Here is a 10,337-nt window from a genome sequence, read left to right as displayed (position 1 = left end):
ACTATGGAAGACATGGAAGGTATTTAGTGTTATGTCATGTCAGGAATCAGAAAACACAGTGCTGTTACACATTCATGCCTAACAGTAGTCTAACAATACACCAAATTATTCCAAATTATTAAGCAAGTGATATTTTCTCAGATTTTCCTAAATTGTCAATGCAAATGATGGTCAGTATAATTTTCAAGTCATGAACTATTACAGTATAAATCAAATTTTACTGAACAAAGCTCCCAATGAGAACAGTATATTTTTCAAAAATAAAAAAAAACTCAAAATGCACTGTTCCAAATTATTATGCACAGCAGATTTTCTAAACATTTGATGTATTATGAAGAACTGTAAACTGTCCTTTGAATGTGCAGCATTAAGTGGTCACATGTACTAAAATCAAAAGCTATTTCAATGTAAAACATCTTAACAGACAGAGTAACATGTTAACATAGGAGCCTTTCTTTGATATCACATGCACAATTCTTGCATCCATTGAACTTGTGAGTTTGTGGATAGATTATGCTTGAATTTCTTTGCAGGATTTTAGAAATTTAATCTTTAATTCAATTTGCGTATAATTTGGAACACGGTGGATCTGTAGCCCTGAGGAGTTTTGCATGTTTGTGGCTTTGGAGATTAAAGATCTCAATGCATCCTCCACCTCCTCTTCCCCCACCTGCACCTCTTCTTCCTATTTGTCCTCAGCTTTCCCTCACTGGGACTTCTCGTCGGACTCCGACGTGGGCTGTTCTCCTGGCAGTGACACGCTCTTGTGACGGTCCCACAGCTTATGGAGCTCTGTCGCCTCCGTCTTGTTCCTGCTGGTCACACTGTTCCGGAAGCTGGCCAGAGGCGGACGCAGCTTTGCGCCTCTTACTGTCACAGTGCCCTCGATGGCTTTGCGTAGCTGAAAGAATAAAGACAAGTTCAGAAAAACAAAAGGGAATGAAAAAAAGAGTTCGGAATAATGTTTTGGCTGATGTTCATCCTAAGTTGGAAAAGGACCCCAGAAATATACCCAGTCCAGTCCATCAGTTGGTTAAGTTCTACTGTTAGTTTCTTTGGGACTCTTTTTTTTGTGTCGAGTTAAACACTGATGTATTTTGATTTCACAAAAGGAAGACTTTTCTTTCTTTTAAATATGGAATATGTGAGGCCCTATATTGCACAAAGAATGTGTTTTGAATATCTTGCAAAAGCATTTAATATAACAGAACTTTATTGTATTTCTGAAAGGTGAATAACAGTTTTTACATCTGGAATTCTTTGGCTATTTGATTGAAATATTTTTCATTCACTCAATACACACTTTTTTGTTAAGAACTATGATTAGAGTAAAAAATTGGAATCCAGAAAAATTAAAATGCAAAATAATAATAATAAAAAAAATAGTTTTGGAAAAATAAAATGGATGTCAAAGTCCCTACATGTGTTTTACTGGAGCACGTGTCCTCGAAGGCGTTCTGGCAGGAGGACCATGGATGCTTTCAAGAAAAATCTGGTCTGTCTGACCAAGTGTCCGCATTTTTGGCATAAAGCTGAGAAAGCTGTTCTCAGTTGAACTCCACTTGGGCTGCAGGTTGTCACCAGTCCTATTTTTGCTTTGTGAACAAAATCTCAAGATATCAGAAGAGAGAGAGTGTGTGTGTGCGTGTGCGAGGGGGTGTTGTTTCAACTGAGTTTCAACTTTCTTTTAGTAGCTCATGTGGTTCAGTTGGCATCTCCAGGCCATGACTGTCAGCCTTCAGCAGAGCGTTGTTCAGCAGCCAAAAGTGAAGGAGATGATATAAGATTAAGCTCAATGGAGACAATAGATAAGAGACAGCAATTTGCAAGAGCCTTATGTCTGCCACAGTAAATCACAGGCAGAAAAGAGGAATCATTAAAGATGACTGAAAGGCCTTTGTGTAACTGTATGCTAGTTTAGTACAGCGACAGCTCCGCTGATGAGACAGTTTTAAAAACAACAAACGCGCCGTCAGTGCTAATGGATGTCACGGATATGAGCAGAATTCGATTCTGCAATGATTATAGATCAATTCTCACAAAAAGGAGGAAAAAACCAGACTTACCTCCTTGAGGGAAACCACCCCGATGAGACGGCCGATGCTGGTGACGTAGGCGTGGTCGAGGCCCAGCAGGGAGAAAATGGTGTGAGTCTACGGGAGATGAAAGATGGAATTAATCTTTAGATCCAACCAGAACCTTCACAGAGACAGCTCTGTGAATGTTTCAGGCTTGAAATGGAGCTCATTTAAGGAAATGCACCACTGACTTTAATTATCCAACACTTCATTCACAAGACACTCACTGAACATGTTCAGCTAAATTGGATACAGATACTTTGGACATCCCTGGACACACTTCCAAGAACATTCACACTTTAAAAAGGGAGAAAAAAAAATACTATCCCTGCAGTTGCTAATTAGCCAAAGCTAATTACCTTCACAGTTGGAAAATTGGATCCTTTTAAACCGCACATAAAAAAAAAAGCTTTTGTTATCTTAGCTATGGAACAATAATGAACCAAATTTTGTAGCAAAGCATCTTTATTAGCGCAGTAGGCAACACAAGAGGTTTAACAGCCACATAAGAGCTGCAACTGTATGTGGAGATGCCAAATAGCTAGAAGCTAAAAATGGAAAGCTGAACAGAGGAACCAACACGTGTTGAAGTGAGATAAAAGTGAAATCTTGTGGTTCATTATCAGCCTGTTTCAAAACTTTTGGAATGATCAGACACTTGACAATTCAGCTGCTGAGAGGCTAATTATATAATTTTTATTTAACAATTAAAACTGAAGAANACAAAAAGATAAATACAAAACATGAAAAATCTCCCCAGAAACAAAAAGAGACGAGTCAACCAGGAAGATTGGTTAAAACACAAGATCATGATTTCAGATTACAGGAATGATATTAAATATATTAATCTGTAAGTTTCTGAGCCCACAAAGACTCCAATACCCGGTTATAAATCAGGAAACGAATAAAGATTACTGGATAAGAGGGAGACACAGCAGAATGGCAGAAAATACAGGCACAGGATGGCAAATCCAAGACATCATTCATCCGGCCAATTGTCTGTTGCTTTTGGTGCGTTTTGATCGCATAAAATAAATGCCACATGCTTTCTCTCATGCAAAGCTATGCTTTGTCGCTGCAGACACTTCCTATTCTGCAGAACCAAACAAGAAAAGATGCTAAAATCTATTTAAAACCACTGAAGACATTGGGAGGCTGGGAGAGTTTTTATAAGGCAATAGAATGGTGGCAAAAATCTTTGCCTGGTCCTAAGGCATGCGTTTAGGATGTTTAGGACAGGACGGAGAAGCTGGAAGAAATGTTTTTCTCTTAATGAACAGAAGGAACTATGGAAGACATGGAAGGTATTTAGTGTTATCTGTCATGTCAGGAATCAGAAAACACAGTGCTGTTACACATTCATGCCTCAGAGTCGTTAACAGTAGTCTAATAATAATGCAGCAGCTAAACTCTAGTTATTTTGTCCAACTGAACAAGTTAAATCACTCCCTGTTGGTCCGTTATAGATTTCGGTCAGTGGTTTTAAGCAGACAATGAATATTTCATCAGCATTTTGTACCAGTATATAAGTGCGGTTTGTGTTGTGTCTGAGGTGATATAACAGCTCACATAGCGATTAAATTCAGATTGATGAGTATCCAGTCTTCCAGACAAGCATTTGATTCCTGTCCTTCCTCCCTCCCGTCCTCCTCATCTTCCCCAACTCTCTCAGAAACTGAAAGTCAGATTTAAATAAGCAGAGAACATCCACCGTCTGAGTGCACTGCTGCAAAGTGTTTGTGTGCGTTTCAGCCTCACGTCACTTGAGGCCAGAGCTACAGAATAAAGGGAGTGTACACCATGGTGCCAATAGGCCTGGCTGCTCGCTGCACTCGACCTAATCGCTAGGACGTGCAGTGGAGGGGTGAGCATGCACAGGAAAAGACATAAACAACAAACTACTTCAGCATCTGTCCCTTTATCAGTTCAATGCTTGGTCGTGGGACAAACTGATTCTTCCAGACCTCCTGATTTATCAAGACTGAACCTCGTCACAAAGGACAATAAAGACTGAAATTTGTTCTAAAGGCAGTAAAAAAAAAAAAAAAAAATCCTATACGATAGAGTCTATGCTGCCCTTTTCATGCACACATTTTTCTCCTTTCATACATTCACACTCCCAGTACACACAAACATTACAGTATTCTTCCTTGTTGAATTTCAGGACTCAAGTGGAAGACTTGCTTGACATATTTTGCATCTTCAAACCTTGATTCAAACTCTAAACACAAGCAAAAATAAAATAAAATAAAGTCTACAAAAAAAAAAAAAAATCCCTTTTTAAAAACTCAGACCCAGCTTTGGAGGAGACAAACACGATACACTGTGGAACCCCAAGGGTAAATGGAGAGCCGGGGCCAGGTAGGTGTTTATGTCTTCCTGTGGAGTGTCTGGCTGGGCCACAGCAAGGCTCCTGGAGGAAGCACAGGGTGAGTAAAGAAGCCGAGGAGGTGGTGCTGGAGGAGGTAGAGTGGCAGATGAGGAGAGAAGGGAGAACGGCATAGCAGAACTTTCTATACTTAAATAATGATCTGTAGCCCTGAGGAGTTTTGCATGTTTGTGGCTTTGGAGATTAAAGATCTCAATGCATCCTCCACCTCCTCTTCCCCCACCTGCACCTCTTCTTCCTATTTGTCCTCAGCTTTCCCTCACTGGGACTTCTCGTCGGACTCCGACGTGGGCTGTTCTCCTGGCAGTGACACGCTCCTGTGACGGTCCCACAGCTTATGGAGCTCTGTCGCCTCCGTCTCGCTGCTGCTGGTCCCACTGTCCCGGAAGCTGGCCAGAGGCGGACGCACCTTCACACCTTTTACTGTCACAGAGCCCTCGATGGCTTTGCGTAGCTGAAAGAATAAAGACAAGTTCAGAAAAACAAAAGGGAATGAAAAAAAGAGTTCGGAATAATGTTTTGGCTGATGTTCATCCTAAGTTGGAAAAGGACCCCAGAAATATACCCAGTCCAGTCCATCAGTTGGTTAAGTTCTACTGTTAGTTTCTTTGGGACTCTTTTTTTTGTGTCGAGTTAAACACTAATGTATTTTGATTTCACAAAAGGAAGACTTTTCTTTCTTTTAAATATGGAATATGTGAGGCCCTATATTGCACAAAGAATGTGTTTTGAATATCTTGCAAAAGCATTTAATATAACAGAACTTTATTGTATTTCTGAAAGGTGAATAACAGTTTTTACATCTGGAATTCTTTGGCTATTTGATTGAAATATTTTTCATTCACTCAATACACACTTTTTTGTTAAGAACTATGATTAGAGTAAAAAATTGGAATCCAGAAAAAATTAAATGCAAAATAATAATAATAAAACAGTTTTGGAATAATAAAATGGATGTCAAAGTCCCTACATGTGTTTTACTGGAGCATGTGTCCCTGAAGGCGTTCTGGCAGGAGGACCATGGATGCTCTCAAGAAAAATCTGGTCTGTGTCTGACCAAGTGTCAGCAGCCAAAAATGAAGGAGATGATATAAGATTCAGCTCTTTGAAGTCAGACATCATGGTTTTCAACCAGAAATAGGTGGGCTGCCCTTTTCCTGGTGGGGCTATATTTGCCTTCTTGCCTAAGAACAAGAAGGAGCTGCAGAGTGCTGATAGGGAAAGGGGTGTGTGGGTTTCCCTCCAAAATCTTTTACCACTTATAATCAGATTTTGGGATTTGAGGAGGACAATGGAAATATGGATGGATTGATGCACTGCTGAGATATAATTAATAGAAATGCAGGACAAAGTACAAGTCTTTCAATTGGACAGACAAAGGTAGGTTTAGCTTTTTTAGCTTCTCATTTATTAGTCACAGAAAAGTATGGCATCCACTTTATTTATGCTAATCATCAATTACAGGAAGAAATCCTTATTTCATCTAAAATTTGTTTCTGACTGATTTTTATCCAAACCAGGCAAGTGGTTATTTAACAAAAAAAAAGAAAGAAAAAAACACTTTTACACTTGAAACAGTTTTCAATGTGCTTGCTTCAAATTCACACAACTTTTTCAGTTAAAAAAACAACAGTCTTTCTGTTTGAGGTTGAAAACAACACAAGGAAGAAATTTGGTGATTTCTTCATCATATGTGCTAAACATATTGTGATATAATAGGAATGTCTGTAAAGGAGAACAGCTTTTGTCTGCTATGGACTTTTTGTCTGATAGCGGAACAAAGCACAAAAAAGCTTTAAATGTCAGGGTCCGGAAAGCAGTGCCTGCACTTAGCAACAGCCCTCTCTCTACTTCCTGGCCAACTGAAAAAGAGTGAGGTTTTGAGCTGTTAGGGAGGCAGGAGATATGTAACGAGAGGGACGTGGGCAGAGGACAGACGGAGACAATAGATAAGAGACAGCAATTTGCAAGAGCCTTATGTCTGCCACAGTAAATCACAGGCAGAAAAGAGGAATCATTAAAGATGACTGAAAGGCCTTTGTGTAACTGTATGCTAGTTTAGTACAGCGACAGCTCCGCTGATGAGACAGTTTTAAAAACAACAAACGCGCCGTCAGTGCTAATGGATGTCACGGATATGAGCAGAATTCGATTCTGCAATGATTATAGATCAATTCTCACAAAAAGGAGGAAAAAACCAGACTTACCTCCTTGAGGGAAACCACCCCGATGAGACGGCCGATGCTGGTGACGTAGGCGTGGTCGAGGCCCAGCAGGGAGAAAATGGTGTGAGTCTACGGGAGATGAAAGATGGAATTAATCTTTAGATCCAACCAGAACCTTCACAGAGACAGCTCTGTGAATGTTTCAGGCTTGAAATGGAGCTCATTTAAGGAAATGCACCACTGACTTTAATTATCCAACACTTCATTCACAAGACACTCACTGAACATGTTCAGCTAAATTGGATACAGATACTTTGGACATCCCTGGACACACTTCCAAGAACATTCACACTTTAAAAAGGGAGAAAAAAAAATACTATCCCTGCAGTTGCTAATTAGCCAAAGCTAATTACCTTCACAGTTGGAAAATTGGATCCTTTTAAACCGCACATAAAAAAAAAAGCTTTTGTTATCTTAGCTATGGAACAATAATGAACCAAATTTTGTAGCAAAGCATCTTTATTAGCGCAGTAGGCAACACAAGAGGTTTAACAGCCACATAAGAGCTGCAACTGTATGTGGAGATGCCAAATAGCTAGAAGCTAAAAATGGAAAGCTGAACAGAGGAACCAACACGTGTTGAAGTGAGATAAAAGTGAAATCTTGTGGTTCATTATCAGCCTGTTTCAAAACTTTTGGAATGATCAGACACTTGACAATTCAGCTGCTGAGAGGCTAATTATATAATTTTTATTTAACAATTAAAACTGAAGAAAATCTGTCATGATGTAAATTTTCATGCTACCAGACATGAACATCTTACCCTATGCATAATATACATGAGGGATGTGCCGAAATAAAAATTTGGCTCGATATTAACATCCAATATTAATATTGCTGTTAAGACAGATAAGTGATTGTACTATGGTGGCCAAGATGCACAAACACACTGCAAACAGGTGTAAACGCACAGCAAATGCCTTATTGCTGAAATGTGCTATAAATAAACTTGACTGATTGATTTGAAAATGAGCTGCAAACAAGTTAATTATGCAAATTCCCAAACACACAAAAACAAGAAGCAAATGAAACAAATACTGCAAACAGAAATTCCTGCATTCGCAGAAAAAAGAAGCAAAAACATAAATAACAGAACAAATTCAAATGAAGAATGCTGCAATCATAAACAACACGCTGGACCCAGACAGAGCTGCCTAATGGAGTCAACCTTACATAAAAAGCCACTAAGCCTTTCTATTTTAGCTGGCTGCTCTGTAATTTTTTTTCTGATGAACTGCTGTTATTTTATAGTGCCACTGGTGAGGCTGTGAGATGAGCAGACTGTTGCTTTCAGTCAAATGGTTATAACAGCGATAAATACCTGGCAACAAGCTGATGGACTTGTTTGATAAATATCTAAATCTAAAAAAGTAGTGAGATTTATTGCCAAAAGCTAAAGAATTAACAGAGCCATTGCTAGAACCTAATAATGAAAAAAAAAAACAACAACAAAAAAACACAAAAGAACAAAATACAAAAAAAACAAAAAACATTCAGCTTAAACTTCTTAAAGCACTAAGGTCTATTCACCCTGATTTTACCAAAAAAAGATGAGCTTCAGACAAATTACAGCAGGATGAGGTAGTAGGACTGCTTCTAGTGCCTTTATCCAGTAGATCTATGGAATTGTTAGCCTTGGCAAGGCCAAGTCCCGGTCTGTCTCTGTCTCCTGTGGTGTCCCACAAGGGTCATTCCTAGGGCCCCTGCTATTTTCCCTTTACTTGCTGCCTTTGGGTCAAATCATTAATCGGCACAACATCTCCTTTCATTGCCATGCTGATGATATACAACTTTACATTAGAACTGGAGCATCATCACCACCATTTTCACTCACTGCCTTCACTACTTGCCTGGAAGAGATAAGGACGTGGATGAATCAAAATTTTCTTCAGTTAAACTGCTCCAAAACTGAGGCCATATTGACTGGCACACCTCACCAGGTTCAATCTTCAACTTTGACGACTATTTTTTTTTTCTGAACAAGACATCCCCCTTTCCACCACTGTTACAAATCTTGGAGTAAGAATGGATTCTCATCTAACATTTGAAAATCATAATAAGTATCTGTTTAAAACTTGTTTCTTTCATCTTCATAATACCTCCAAAATTCGACCATCTTTCTTTCTCTGATGCCGAGTCTCTCGTCCATGCCTTTATCTCCTCCAGGCTCGACTACTGCAACTCTGTTTGTTGGAATCCATAGAAAACATCTTCAGAAGCTTCAATACATTCAAAACAGCGCAGGAGGGATTCTACTGAGAGCCCGTAAATCTGACCATATTACATCTATTCTGCATGATCTTCACTGGCTTCCTGTCACCTACAGAATTCAGTACAAAATCGCTCTCATTACCCATCAATGTTTAAACAGAACTTCACCGGATTATCTGAAGGACCTTCTCATTCCACATTCATCCACCAGATCTCTACGATCACAAGACTGCAGCTTCCTCCACCTTCCTCGTTCCAGATTAAAGACCATGGGAGATTGGGCATTCGCTGTGGCTGCCCCCCCGTCTCTGGAAATCTCTCCCAGATTATTTGAGAGCTCCGCAACCACTGGTTGACTTTAAAAGAAAGACTTTTCTATTTAAGCAAGCCTATTCTGCCTCCACATGATTTTTATGATGCTGATTTCATCTATGATTTTAGTTGCACTGTGTAGCACTTTGAGATTTTTGCTAATGAAAAGTGCGGTACAAATTAAATTGATTATTATTGTTATTATTATTAATTGGGTTGACTGATGAATGGCAAAAAGCTTTTTCATATGCAACAAAAAACCAACCTCATTCTTTATTAATGGGTAGTAATCTCCATTAATATGTTGAACTGAACAGAAACTACTAAAGCAACCCCAGGTCTGTACTGCAGGCAGTGGGTAGGATGGACCCTCTGAATATACTCTTTCCAACTAAAATGTTTCTTCAGTATCACCACTATTCTTCCATATTTTAACAATTATTATAAAATAATTTTAGCTTAAACAACCCTGTTAGTATCTTTGTTTGTTTGGATGACAGAAAACATTTAGATCCGCCTGAACATTACCATTTTCACCAGAACCAAAGAATGTGTTCTTTAACACGACTCTTGAAGGAATGAAGCTGCTCATTACATAAATTAGGTCAGAATTGTTGCCAACAAAATGCTTTAATCCCTCCAGTAGTATTTTACTAGGCATTTCCTTATCCAGTTAACAAAAAAGCTTTTCTTTTTACCCTGTTTGTTGCTCTGTAATTGTAAAAGTTGAGTATTAAGTGGTTGAACTTTAAGATGTATGCCAATAATGAGAGAATAATAACGAGCAGAATGTCTACTGTTAACCTTTAATTTAATTCATAGTTCAAAAATCAAAACAGCAGAAATAAAATAGATAATGGAGATTGTTATTATTTTTTGTGTGTGTTATTTAACACTAATACCATACTGTTATTCAGTTATGGTCAAATGTTAAACATTAAGAAATACATCAAATAAAACAGCTCCTTTATTCTAGTTTTTCTGCTTTAATCAAAAGCAGTTACATGGTGATATGTTTATTCAAGGTCATCATACTTATGCCTATTTGTTGAATTATAGTATTTACACTGGAATAGGGTGAATTTGTGCAGCTAGAGAAAAATAAAAAGACTGAATCTTCAA

At 38.6% G+C, this 10,337-nt stretch overlaps 1 protein-coding gene and 1 long non-coding RNA gene across 2 annotated transcripts in view; both read right to left on the bottom strand.

The window, feature by feature from the left end:
* Positions 1–5: 5 nt before the first annotated feature.
* LOC106961231 (uncharacterized) lies at positions 6–2,782 on the bottom strand. Its single transcript, XR_001427731.1, has 2 exons — positions 2,067–2,782; positions 6–901 (listed from the first exon to the last, which is right to left on the bottom strand). It is a non-coding gene; the product is annotated as an uncharacterized LOC106961231 (long non-coding RNA).
* Positions 2,783–2,867: 85 nt separating this feature from the next.
* clcn2b (chloride channel, voltage-sensitive 2b) overlaps positions 2,868–10,337 on the bottom strand; it is a gene marked incomplete at its 5' end in the record, with an annotated part of 109,845 nt that continues 102,375 nt past the window's right edge. Inside the window, 2 exons of the mRNA XM_015054803.1 lie at positions 2,868–4,921; positions 6,675–6,761. Coding sequence (XP_014910289.1) covers positions 4,727–4,921; positions 6,675–6,761 — 282 coding nt within the window. The remainder of the gene's footprint in view (positions 4,922–6,674; positions 6,762–10,337) is intronic.

Source organism: Poecilia latipinna, unplaced genomic scaffold (assembly GCF_001443285.1).
Source record: "Poecilia latipinna isolate Pla-1442-1.1 unplaced genomic scaffold, P_latipinna-1.0 Scaffold1279, whole genome shotgun sequence".
Lineage (NCBI taxonomy): Eukaryota > Metazoa > Chordata > Actinopteri > Cyprinodontiformes > Poeciliidae > Poecilia > Poecilia latipinna.
Note: the sequence above shows the minus strand (reverse complement) of the source record. Positions and strands in the feature narration are given on the sequence as shown.